This window comes from Chrysemys picta, chromosome 16, assembly GCF_011386835.1.
Source record: "Chrysemys picta bellii isolate R12L10 chromosome 16, ASM1138683v2, whole genome shotgun sequence".
Classification (NCBI taxonomy): Eukaryota; Metazoa; Chordata; order Testudines; family Emydidae; genus Chrysemys; species Chrysemys picta.
Window position 1 is genome coordinate 5,758,358 of NC_088806.1, and position 13,642 is coordinate 5,771,999.

The window sequence follows — 13,642 nt, forward strand, 5'->3', positions numbered from 1 at the left end:
GCCTTCTGCCCTGCACCCCTCACACCTCCCAGCCCTCTGCCCTGAACCCCCCACACCCCAACACACACCCAGCCTTCTGCCTGCACCCCCCCAGCCCCCAGACCTGACCCCTGAACCCCCCCCCACACCCAGCCTTCTGCCCTACACCCCCCCACACACCCCAGCCCTCTGCCCTGATCCCTGAACCCCCCCCACACACCCCAGCCTTCTGCCCTGAACCCCCCCCAGCCCTCTGCCCTAATCCCTGAAACACGCCCCCCCAGGTCTGGGGTCCCGGCCGCAGGTCCTGCTCAGCCCGCTGCCGGCCTAGGTGAACAGAACCCCAGGCTGGCAGCGAGCTGAGCAGGCTGGTGGCGTAAGATCAGCATTTTAATTTAATTTTAAATGACGCTTCTTAAACATTTTGAAAACCTTGTTTACTTTACATACAATAGTTTAGTTATATAATATAGACTTATAGAAAGAGACCTTCTAAAAACATTAAAATGTATTACCAGCACGCGAAACCTTAAATTAGAGTGAATAAATGAAGACTCGGCACACCACTTCTGAAAGGTTGCCAACCCCTGGTATAAAGTGATCAATCACTCTGGGATTGTGGACACCTGTCATAGAAGATCCAGGCAATAGGGGGAGGATTAGAGTCCTAGCTTCGACCCGTCTGTCGGGGAAAACTATACAGATAAGATACATACAAACTGTCTAGGTATATACACCCCCGACATGGGCGGCGAGTCCTATGGGCCCATGGTGCCTGGACACCAGGAATATTCCAGCAATGTTTGGGGCTGGGTCTCTCCCTCGGCCCCACCTTCTGCCCCCGGGTCCCCCCCACACATCCTTCAGGCCATTTAAAACAGCCTGGGGCCCCCACTCACCACTGGCAGTGCAGTGGAGCTGAGTGGCTTCCTCCCTGTTTGCTCCACATGTCTGCCGGCTCCTCCCTGCATCCCCGGGGAGGCGGGGGGGAGGGGGGAGGCTGTGTCCTGACCCAAGTGCCCCTGCAGCCAATGGGCAGTGCCTGGGGGTAGCAGCACATGGAGACTCCTGGCCTGCCCTGCCTAGGAGTCCCAGGTAACCTCTGCACCCCCCCACAAAGAGCTTGTACCCCCCCCATTGCCCCTCAAACTCCCTCCCAGACCCTGCACCCCCAGGTATACCATGCGTATAAAGTGATCAATCACTCTGGGGTTGTGGACACCTGTCATAGAAGATCTAGGCAATAGGGGGAGGATTAGAGCCAGAACCCAAACATTTGCTCCAATCCCTCGGATAGAGACAAGCACCTACAAGATCTCTATCAAGCATTCTTAAAACTACAATACCCACCTGCTGAAGTGAAAAAACAGATTGACAGAGCCAGACGAGTACCCAGAAGTCACCTCCTACAAGACAGGCCCAACAAAGAAAATAACAGAACACCACTAGCTGTCACCTTCAGCCCCCAACTAAAACCTCTCCAGCGCATCATCAGAGATCTACAACCTATCCTGAAAGATGATCCTTTACTCTCACAGATCTTGGGAGACAGACCTGTCCTCGCTTACAGACAACCCCCCAACCTAAAGCAAATACTCACCAGCAACCACACATCACTGAACAAAACCACTAACCCAGGAACCTATCCTTGTAACAAACCCCGATGCCAACTCTGTCCACATATCTATTCAAGTGACATCATCATAGAACCTAATCACATCAGCCATACCATCAGGGGCTCGTTCACCTGCACATCTACCAATGTGATATATGCCACCATGTGCCAGCAATGCCCCTCTGCCATGTACATTGGCCAAACCGGACAGTCTCTACGCAAAAGAATTAATGGACACAAATCTGACATCAGGAATCAAAATACTCAAAAACCAGTGGGAGAACACTTTAACCTGTCTGGTCATTCAGTGACAGACCTGCGGGTGGCTATATTACAACAGAAAAACTTCAAAAACAGACTCCAACGAGAGACTGCTGAGCTGGAATTGATATGCAAACTAGACACAATCAACTCCGGTTTGAATAAGGACTGGGAATGGCTGAGCCATTACAAACATTGAATCTATCTCCCCTTGTAAGTATGCTCACACTTCTTATCAAACTGTCTGTACTGGGCTATCTTGATTATCACTTCAAAAGTTTTTTTTCTCTTAATTAATTGGCCTCTCAGAGTTGGTAAGACAACTCCCACCTGTTTATGCTCTCTGTATGTGTGTATATATATCTCCTCAATATATGTTCCATTCTATATGCATCCGAAGAAGTGGGCTGTAGTCCACGAAAGCTTGTGCTCTAATAAATTTGTTAGTCTCTAAGGTGCCACAAGTACTCCTGTTCTTCTTTTTGCAGAACCCAAACTCTGTCCCAGAGCCTGCACCCTCACCCCTTTTTGCACACCCACCCCCTGCACTAGCCTGGAGCCTGCACCCAGCACCCAAACTCCATCCCAGAGCCTGCATCCTAGACCCCCTCCCCCACCCTAACTCCCTTCCAAAGCCCAACCTGTCTCCTGTCCTGCACTCCAATCCCCTGCCCAAGCCCAGGACCTCCTCCCCCCACCCAAACTCCCTCCCAGAGCCATTGGCAGGTGGGGGGGTGGAGTTTGGGGGGACAGAGTTGGAGGGGCAGGTTCTGAGCACCACCAAAATGTCTACAAACCTGCCACACCTGACCCCCTGGTCCTAGAAGTGCCGGGCCATAAGGGGGAGGATTAGAGTCCTTGCTCCTATCCGTCTGTCAGGGGAAAATTGCATAGGTGAATATACCCTCAGTCATAGAAGGATAGAGCCCAAAGGGTAGGGGGCTTAGCGTTTCCCCATCCTGCTCTGTCAGGCAGAGTTCTTTTTAGTGGGTAGAGACTTTTCTGTTTTATAAGTCCCAGCATGAGCATGGGCATAGAGAAGTTATAAAGGTAAAATAAATTCATAAAAATATATGTTCAGGCAGTATTTTCTATGTGAGACTCAACTCTGCAAGATATAGGAGGGTGGACAAATAGTGGTAGCACCTATGTAAGAAATGTTTAAAAGGAAGCAATCCAAAGATGATACTTTGTTCAAGAGATTACTCCTGTTAAACAGATCATGCTCTGTGCAGTGGGGCAGCTGCCCCACTCCATGAGAGAAAGGGCTGGAACAGCCAGAGACTCTGCGCAGACCAGCAGCCAATCAGCAAAGGCCTGTGGAGAGCCAATCAGGGCCAAGGAAGAGGTAGCCAATAAGGGCCAGGCTGGGCCCTATATAAAGACTGCCTAATGAAGGAGAAGGGAGTCTCTCCCTGACTAGCAAGGGAGGAGGACTGGCTCCTGAGGTAGGGAGGTAAGCACCTGGGACAGAGCAAGGGCTTGGAGGAGCAGATGAGAGCTCTGGCCCTTTACCTGCCAGGCTGTGGTACCTGACTAGAAGGGCCGAGAAGGTGCAAGGGGGAAATGGCCCAGGGAAAACAGTTGGAGAAGGAGGGCAGAGAAGCTGCTACTAGAGGGTCCCCTGGGTTGGGACCCAGAGTAGCGGGTGGGCCTGGGTCCCCCTTTCCCCCCCTTGTACTGCACCTGGCTGCAGAGATGCGTGGCAGAGACAGACTGCAACATGCCCGAGGGGAGGGGCTAGACTTTGGGGTTGTGGTTGGTCACTGAGGCAGGTGCAAGCCAAAGGAGTGTTGTTACCCTCCCTGGAAGGGGGTGAGAATGGAGTAGTGGGCACTGCCGGAGGGCAGTGTCTTGAAGCGGATGCTGCTGAGCAGGGAGCAACACAGGTCCAAAACCAGCAGAGCAGACAAAGGGTAAGACACCACGCACAGAGGGCACTCCATGGCTGGCAAGAGCTAATTCCCAGACTGACCAGCAGGAGGCATCGTGGTGGTGAGTTTCAACGCTGCTACACTCTGTTAAACTAAACTCTGAAGGATATAGGAGTTTGGGCAATGTAGTATTTTGTCAATGATATTGTGATGATTTCACAATTTTAAAGGAAATGATTAAGGAAAGGGACCAGGAGGGGTGGGGGCTAGTTGAGGACCCCCCCTCCCTTGCTAAATTGGTAGTGAAACAAAGCCTGTGTCCATGAAAAGGGATGGTTCAGCAAGGAAAGCAGGGTCGGGCCCTGACAAACAGGTAGGCAACAAATAAAAAAATTGGAAAACAGGTTGGAAGCCCTGTGGGCATAGTGGCAAAAGAGGGGGGGGAAAAGTAAGTGTAGGTCATGGGGAATTCAGATCCCTGGAACAATATTTGGAATGGTGAAATCTGAGTTGAAGGTCTCATTTTGGGAGATAAGCAAGCAATTTAAAAAAGAGTGAGAAGTTCCCTCTGCAGAGGCTGGAGGGAATTAAGCAGTTGAACGTTGCAAAAATCTTAAAAGAAAAGTGTTATAGAAAGAGAACTCTTGGTTTCTTTGTAGCCATTCTAAAGGGAAAAAGGCCCTTTTCCAAAGGAATGTCTGTAAAGCCAGGCAAAGAGACAATCTGATTTAAATCATTTGACTATGAACAACTTAGTCAAATTCACTAAAAGAACATAAGGGGTTTCTATTGGAACTTAACTGCCCCCAAACGAATACAAATGTAATCTATGTACAGCTATGTAAAAATTAAAGCAGTGTAAGGAAGGTTAAGAAAAAGTGTGTATAAATATATTGTGTAAATATGTGGAGCGTTTAGGACCTAAAGCAACACTCGTGTTTGTAAAATTCTTGTCTTGCAGGTTTAAGATGAATTGGTTTTGTTTTTAAATAACACTAAAAATCCATTTGAATCGTTCATTCAAAGTTGCAAAACCAAGAAACACTTTTTGCCAGACACAGGTAACAAGTGTTGTTTGGTTTTGGTATTTAGCATTTAACCCTTAAGGTACCTTAATGCTTTATAAGTTCAATATCTTTTTAAAAGACCAAAGTCATGGCTGCAGCAGGGCAGTTAAAACCAGGAGAATGGGGAAAAAATTCTAGGGTTTTTTTTTTTTTTGGGTAAAAAAAAGAAGAAATTTTAAAAGTATACAGCGCCCCACACTGAGCCTTAAGGTGGCTCTGTGTAATCAAATTGTCACTTTGATAAGAGTACATAAAAGCTTTGAGCATAAGAAAGTTACACCTTATGTAAAAATTAATACGGATAACGTTCTACAAATTAAACTATGGAAGGAATGTGCATTTTCCCCAGAATATGTGCAGTGTATATTGTAGAAGGGGTAAAAGAAATGTGAAAACATACCATACTAAATTAAAGTCCTATTCTGGCTCCCTCTGGAGCCCTAATAGGTTGTGTTTGTTGTTGTTGTTTTTTTTCAGATAGCTGTGTGTTTTAGAAGCAGAAGTTAAAAGTAATCAAAACTCTGGAAGTTGATTGTGTCCCTTTTAAGACAGTCTCTAAGCTGCTAATGGCTTTAAATCCAAAAGCAAGCCCAAAAGCATCTGTGTTTAATTTAAATTACCTAACTGATAAAGGAAGAAAAGAACTGCCCATAAATTGCAGCACAAAGTCCAACCAAAGGACAAGACAGGAGACAGGTAGATCAGAGGAAGGTAAGAGCACTAGTAGAAATGCCCGCCCCTACCAATGTCCACTCTTAAAGAGTACTACTAGGAGGATTCAATTTTCTTAGACCACACATCTATAAATATGCTAAAATAACTCACCCAATGTGGAAACTGATTTTAAAAAAAGACAAAATGGGAATGGGGAAAAGAACAGGACTCTGCTTTAACCCTGCTAAAACAGAAGGCTCTCACAGCCCCAGCCCTGTGTTTCCCTGATGAATCACAGCCTTTTGTTAAAAAACAAATGAATGTTTGGCAGCCAATAACATGGACTTGGCTGCCACACTATTACAAAATATTAAAAAAGGGAACCTTAAAATGGGAAAAAGGGGTCACTCACTAGAATCAAAATGGATAGGCCCTTACTCCATAGTGGATCGCCTTAGCCCATTGGTATACTGCATTAAAAAAATAAAAAACGGAAATGGGTACGTTTCACAAATTAAACTGTTTATATAAACAACGTTTTAATTCTTTGCAGAAAAGGACATCCCGGAACCTGAGCACGAGGCGCTGCTTTCACCACCACAATTTTAATTCTCAAAAAAGACTCCAGTGTAAGGTCTGGCTTTACCTGCTTCTGGGAACTTTTAGTGCCCAGATAATTAAAGCAATTTAAAAAATGCAGCCCTCCTTAAGCCAATAATTCACTCCCTGCCAACCAATCAGCGTGATATTAGCTCCCCAGAGGCAAGAGCAAGGAAAGGAACCAACACCCGGGTGGGGTGTCAACCCAGCAACAGCCGTTGTCCGGCAAGGGCGCTACAATGCAAAGATTCACCTGCATGAGGCCACACTAGGAGAACTGGTAAACCTTGCTTGGATAGACTCAGAAATGCTCACCTTACTCTGAAGCAGAGCGGGGCGCCGGGGCAAAGCCACAAGGGAAGAAAGGACATGATAAAAGGGAGAGACATTTGCCATTTCTCTCTTCCCCCTACATCTACAGACATCACCATCCATTAAGTGACTGAAGCGCTGATCAAAGGGGAGAGCCTGATTGAAAAGTAACCAGCCAGCCTGTGGTGAAACGTATCAAAGTTTGTAAGGACATCGAAAGTGTTAAGATGATTTCAGAATGTGTTTTGCTTTTATTTCACTTCACCAAATCTGACTTGTTGTGCTTTGACGTATAATCACTTAAAATCTCTCTAACTAATAAAACGTTGTTTGTTCTACCTGAAGCAGTGTGTTTGGTTTGAAGTGTGTCAGAGGCTCACCTTGGGATAACAAGCCTGGTACATATTAATTTCTTTGTTAAACTGACAAATTTATATAATCTTTCATCATCCAGTGAGCATTACTGGACACTGCAAGATGGCGGTTCCTAGGGTTGTGTCTGGGACCAGAGATAATGGCATTCGCTTGCCAGTAGCTGGGAAAAGCTTACATGCAAGAGGCTGTGTGTGAACACCCCAAGAGTGGGGTTTTCACAGAGCAGAGTAAGGCTAGCTCCCAAAGCCAAGGATTGGGGAGGCCGAGCAGATCACCAGTCCAGATAACACTGGGGGGAACGTCACACCAGTGTGTTTGGATTAAAGTCTGTGGGAAATTCCATTTGGGATAACAAGGCTGGTGCATGTCATTTTCCACTGATGAAATGAAAAATTTAATATGAGCTTGTGTTATTCAGTAGCATGCTGGATAGTGCAATATAAAAATTTCTGTGGGAAAGTTTGGCACTTGACAATTTGTGTTCTCCTGTGTGTAATTCATGAATGGCTGACTAGCAGCACTCAATACCGTGTAACTGGAAGAGTGTTACATGCTGGAGACTGTTTACTGCCCAAGAGGAGCTGTTCTCACAGTAAAAGAGTGGAAAAGGCACCCCAGGTTGGAGAACTGATTGGACTCTGAGTAATGTCACAGACACTCATTATGACAGAGCCTCTTACAACACAGAGAAGGTAAATCCATGTCCCAGAAATTGAAGACTCCAGACAGAGGGCAAGTATCCCTGAAACTGCTTCTCTCTGACAGAGGTCCAGAGACAAAGAGTATCCTGGGGAAGCTGGGAACAGTAAGCATGGGCTGGTGGGGTTCAGCAGAGAAAGAAACAGGAAGGGCAGGGATATCACTTAACGCAGGATCTCAGCAGTGCTAGATGTCCGGCTAGCACATAGTGTAGCCCATTGGAAAACATAATCCCAACTATACATATAAAATGATAAGGGCTTAACTGTTTCCACTCAAGAGATGGATCTTGGAGTCATTGTGGACAGTTCTTTGAAAACATCCACTCAACATGCAGCGGCAGTCAAAAAAGCAAACAATGTTGTGGATCATTAAGAGAGGGATAGATAATAACAGAGAAAATATATTGCCTCTATATAAATCCATAGGACACCCACATATTGCATACTCAGTGCAGATGTCATCACCCTGTCTCAAAAAGATATATTGGAAAAGGTTCAGAAAAGGACAACAGAAATTATTAGGGGTACGGAACAGATTCCCTATGTGGAGAGATTAAAAAGACTGGCCCTTTTCAGCTAGGAGAAGAGGAGATATGATAGAAGTCTGTAAAATCAAGACTGCAGTGGAGAAAGTAAATAATGAAGCGTTATTTGCTACTCCTCCTAACACAAGAACTGGAAGTCACCCAATTAAATTACTAGGCTGCAGACTTAAAACAACCCAAAGGAAGTATTTCTTCACACAGACAGTCAATCTGTGGAACTCTTTGCCAGAGGAAGTTGTGAAGGCCAAGACTATAACAGGGTTCAAAAAAAGAACAAGATAAATTCATGGAGGATAGGTCCATGAATAGCCATTGGCAGGGATGATGTCCCTAGCCACTGATTGCCAGAACCTGGGAATGGATGACAGATGATGGATCACTTGTGGATTGCCTGTTCTGTTCATTCCCTCTGGGACACCTGGCTTTGACCACTATCAGAAGACAGGATACTGGGCTAGCTGGACCTTTGATCTGACCCAGTGTGGCTGGATTGATGTACTAGGGAATATAGTGAGTCCAGTATAATGGGAGGGAGTATGAAAATCCCTGGCTGTGGAGAACACTGGGAAATTAGAAGCTATAATTCATGAGCAACAGACTCTAATTAGTCTGGAAAGGCAGAATGTGAAAAATAAGAATCAGGTCATGTGACTTCAGGAATAGAGCCAGAAGAGAGCTTGTGGCTATTACACATGCTGAAGGGGGAGCAAGACTCTCCAGGTCTAAAGAAGTTTCACTACCAACCTAGGCCATTTTCACATGCTGGGGTGCAATCCAGAATAGTGAGGAGTTGTCATCTGTAATCCTGGCTGAGATTCATTGTTCTGCTGCTGGAGCTCCCTTGTCTGGATACCCCCAGCCAGCATTCAAGGACACCCTGAGTGTATGTGTGACAGGTAACCCTGGACCAGCAGCTCTGACTCTAGCAGTTTGCTTGTTACACCCCATGTACATTCTGGTTTGGGTGAAGAAGGCTCAGGGTTTGGAAGAAGGCCAGGGGTAGGAACCTTCTTTTGGTTATGCTGAACCAAACCCCCAGTTTTCTTCAGCAAACGGGAGATATTTGACACTGTGCGATACTACTCCTGTGCTCTGTTCCCAAAGTGTTCTGTAGGAGGAGAGGGTAGAGTGGTATTGTATATGTCAGTGGCATGATGGGGCAGAGTAGAGGTGGCATTGTGAGACTGGCGTGAACCTTAGCTCTTCATTTCCCCCTTTTTGATGTTATTGACAAGAACTGGAACCGTATAGATCATTGTTGCAACTAAGGTCCTGTAGTGGCACCAAATCTTATATAAAGGGGGACAAATGAGGTGTCTAAGACCAGGTTATGGTTTGCTGGTTCTGATTATGCTATCTGTATGCACGTGTTATTTTTGTATTAAAAGTTATGAATATTGGCTTTATACTGTCTGTAACTCAAACTTATGCTATGCTTCTGCGTGACATCCCAGAGAAGCTGGTGTTAGCTCTGCCTAGCCTGCTTGATGGCCCATAAGGACCATCAGCTATACAACTGACCCATTGAGAGAAGGCAGAAATACCTTATGACTCAGCAAAGTATGCAGGGACTTACCCATGTGACTCCAGACTCTATTTTGCTGTAATTTTCCACAGTAAGGACAAAGAGGTGTCCTTACACCTGGAAGAGACTATAAAAGGCAGCTGCCTCACCTCCATCTTGTCTTCAATCCTGCTTCTTACCTCTGGAGGGACTTTGCTACAAACTGAAGCTCTAAACAAAGGACTGATGACCCATCCCAGCAGTGGATGTTCTCCAGAGACTTGATTTGAACCTGCAGTTTATTCCACTATTGCTACAAGCCTGAACCAAGAACTTTGACTTTACTGTATGGAATTGATTCCATTTAACCAATTCTAGCTCATCTATATCTTTTTATTTTATGAATAAACCTTTAGATTTTAGATTCTAAAGGATTGGCAATGACGTGATTCATGCTTAAGATCTGATTTGTATATTGATCTGGGTCTGAGGCTTGGTCCTTTGGGATCGAACCTTTTTTCTTTTACTGGGGTATTGGTTTTCATAACCATTTGTCCCCATAACGAATGGCACTGGTGGGGATACTGGGAAACTGGAGTGTCTAAGGGAATTGCTTGTATGACTTGTGGTTAGCCAGTGGGGTAAAACCAAAGTCTTCCCTGTTTGGCTGGTTTGGTTTGCCTTAGAGATGGAAAAACCCCAGCCTTGGGCTGTAATTGTCCTGCTTGAAGCAATTTGTCCTGAATTGGCACTCTCAGTTGGATCCCGCCGGAACCAGCATCGTTACACCCTTCTAATATCCGAGGGCACAGAAATCCTTACCCAGTGAGGTCACGCTCTCATAGTCCTTCTGCATGACTTGTCCGTAGAGGGCTCCTAAGCAGGTCCAGCAGAGCCCACTCTTCTACACAGCCACCTCCTCGAAGGTCACCGGTCTCTGAAAGAGCAAGAGTCCCACACAATACCTGCTGCCCCACTCACAGCCCCACTATTCGTGGGGGAGAGGAGCCAAATGGAAGTGCTGGGTGGCTCGCAGTCAACAGAGTCCCACCCCACCCCGCTCAGAGCATCCAGGAAACACCAGGGTGAGGGGACGAAGAGAAAGCCCCTTGTCTCTCTCAGCAGATCCATCACACACCTACTAGCCACAGATTGATACAGGAGATGGAGCTCCTAGCAGGGTCCAGGGAGAGCTCCCTGGTAGGAAGCCCAACACCCTCCTCATTTTGAGGAGCTGAATATGAAGTGTGAGGCAGCTTCCCTAAGCCTGACTGGTGGGTGCCCCTTTCATATCTCAGAGCAGCCGCTGATTAGTCAGGTCGGGCTCCAGCACTATCAGTCTGGTCAGTTTTCCTAGCCCCATGTAGGTGGGTTATTTTCTGTTCAACAAATTAGAGCATTTCCACCTCCGAACCTCATGGGTCTGCTCCTAAAATCGAGGCCACTTATTAAACAACTCCCAGCAGGTTTGCCACAGCTGTCCTCCTCCCTTTTTCTACCCTGTGCATCTCCTCTCCTGCTCCAATCTCCAAATCAGACTGTGCAAACCTTCCCATCTCCGGTGTATTTTCTGTCCCTCTCCACCAGCAGGAACCCACCAACCACTCCCCCCACATGATCCCTACCTGGGCTGGTTCCACAGCAGCCATTTCTCTTCCCTATCCCATGGGAGGACAGGATGAGCTGGAGCGAAACATGGACGTCATTCTGCAGCGTGCCTGGGTGAAGAGGGCAGTGGTGGAGGTTTCAGAACAAGCTTCAGTGAATTTCACATCATGATTCCCCCAAGGCCCTTTCCCTGCAGACAGACATCCTAGATTCTGCCAGGCCGGGAAATGCTCAATCTGTTTATTACAATGTAGACCTGGCCCCTCCTGCAGGGCTAAGCCCACAGACACATTTTTAACCTCCCTTCTTCCTCCCTGCATCCCGTAATAAAGTCTCTGAACACAAGGCTAGAAAAAAGCAGAACCAAAGGAGTTACTTTTGACAATTCCCTTTGCCACTGACCCTATGGGAGCAACACCCCAGCAGGAGGGATATGGACTCAGGAACTGGGTTTTCCTCGGTCTGATCCTCATCTTGTCCACAGGAAAGTGACTCTACCCAGGGTGCACTAATACATCTGTCTGGGCAGATTAGAGATCTGGAAATCTCTCTTGAAACTCTTCTCTCCCACAGCCACTTTCAGTCTCTCTCCTTCTATCTCCTTTTCCCTGCCGATCTGGTAGGAAAGTCCCATTTCTGGGTTGGTTGCTCCCCATGGCTGGATTTGCTCCTGCAATTGCTAATGGCAGGACAAATGACCGGGGAAGGGGGCACAGCTGTTTGTGTAGAGTCATTTTAATACCAGACTACAGCATTTTCCCTGGGTTTCTTTCAGTTACCTGGAGTCTGTGGCTCAGAATTTAGTATAAATAGGGCTCAGGTCTGCCCCAAGGCTGGAGAAAGTCATCAAGTGGGCAGTGCAGAGAAGAAGCTTTATTTAAAAGGTCACATCCCAGCACAGAACCGCCACTGGGAGAGCAGCAGCTGCTAAGCCTGGTCTCCCAGATCACAATGGAGGCTGCAGCATCTGACAGAGGAACCTGAACCCCAATATCCTGAGCAGAGAGGAACAGAGCATTCGAGCAGCTTCCCTCCTTTAGCTCTCTGGGGAGAGCAGCTAATGAGAGCACCTCCTCACAGGGAGAATTACTAATCTCATTTGCCTCACTGTCCATCTGGAATATCTGCTTGTTTTCCATACAGTGACTCTGGATTAACAATGTTCTCAATGAAACCAGATTTCAGAAAGAACGAGTCCAGAATGCTGTGGAAGAGACCATTGTGTGGTAGTGCTAACCCCCTTCCCACCTCCCTCACCCCTCAGATCTAGGACAAGGACTGGGGGGCATGAATATTCCCAATGAAACCAGAAGGTCCTGCAGTTTTCAAGAGGGGAGAAAAGCAAAATCTGTGATTTCACCTCACAGTGTTTGATAAGTGGATAGAAAGTTATCACAGTGACCGGGCATGTGGCTGGGGACTGCCGGGCAGTGCTTGGAGCCAGGATTCTGGCACAAACTGATCAGGGAGAAGGAATACTGTTAGTAGCAGCCCCTAGAGACCCCAGCCAGGGTCCCACCAGATATTCCCTGGAACCCAGTCCCCAGAGTCCCTGGCCAGGGACCCCAGATACCCCTCAGAGCCCCACCAGCCACAATAAGAGCTGGACATTGGCAAAGTGGAGAGAAAATGGGGTACAATTGGGGGCAGGGAACAGAGACCTTCTCAGGGATTTGAGGGAAGGGGGGGGGTCACCCTGGATGTTGCTCGTTGCTCTCTAGAGAGAAAGGTGGCAGGGCTGGAGAGGATGGGGGGTCCCCCCGGGAGGGGGCAGCGGTAAATCCGAGGGGATCTCAGCCCCTCCTTCCTCTCCCCGCTCCTCGGGGGGTCACCTGCTCTTCTTACCCCCCAAATGTCCGGGCTGCACAGACATTTTCCATCCGCCCCCTTCCCAGGTCTCCCCCCCGCCCGGCAGCCCCCGCCCAGCCACACGCAGGAACCCCAGTGGGGGCTGGTCCTCTCCCTCCGGGACTCCCCGTGGGGCCCCAGGGCAGAGCCTGGCCGGGCCCGGAGGCGTTGGGCTCCTGCTGGGACAGCAGCTCCGAGCCCCCCGCGGGCGCTGCGAGATGCCGGGTCCCCCCCACGGACACTGGGGCAGAGTCACCGCCCGGCCCCGCCCCCGGGGCTCGCTCCGGTACCTGGAGGTTGCAGCTCCGCAGCTGGTGAGCGCTGCCTCTGCGCATGCGTGACTGCCCCCACCCCTGCGCATGCCCAGAGCCGGGAGACAAACTTCTCCGGCTCCGGGAGAGACTCCAACGGCCCCGCACGAGCCAGGCAGAACCGCAGGGCCCCGCGCGCGTTCACGACACGACCCGACCCGACTCGTCCTCCCGCCGCTCAACGCCACTTCCGCTCCCGGGAAGGGCAGGAACTATATCTCCCAGCCTGCCCCGCAGGCCGCTTCCGCCCTCTTCAGCTCAGGTAAGGGAGGGTTACAGCAGCTGTTCTCCTCCTCCTCCCTGTCAACGTCACTTCCGCTCGCTGCAGAGTCCGGAACTACATCTGCCAGACTACTCCGGGGGGGTGCTTCCGCCCTCTCCAGTCCAG

General features: G+C 48.4%; 1 protein-coding gene across 3 annotated transcripts in view; it reads right to left on the bottom strand.

Moving 5' to 3' along the window:
- LOC101945803 (zinc finger protein 883-like) overlaps positions 1–13,642 on the bottom strand; it is a 172,426-nt gene that overhangs the window by 6,137 nt on the left and 152,647 nt on the right. Inside the window, exons 1-3 of one of the 3 annotated variants that reach the window (XM_008176862.4) lie at positions 13,234–13,606; positions 11,113–11,205; positions 10,310–10,424 (exon numbers count right to left, since the gene is read on the bottom strand). In XM_008176862.4, coding sequence (XP_008175084.1) covers positions 10,310–10,343 — 34 coding nt within the window. In that variant the 5' untranslated portion in view covers positions 10,344–10,424; positions 11,113–11,205; positions 13,234–13,606. Of the gene's footprint in view, positions 1–10,309; positions 10,425–11,112; positions 11,206–13,233 lie in introns of those variants that run through there. The other 2 variants (XM_065569327.1, XM_008176861.4) reach the window with 2 other exon arrangements.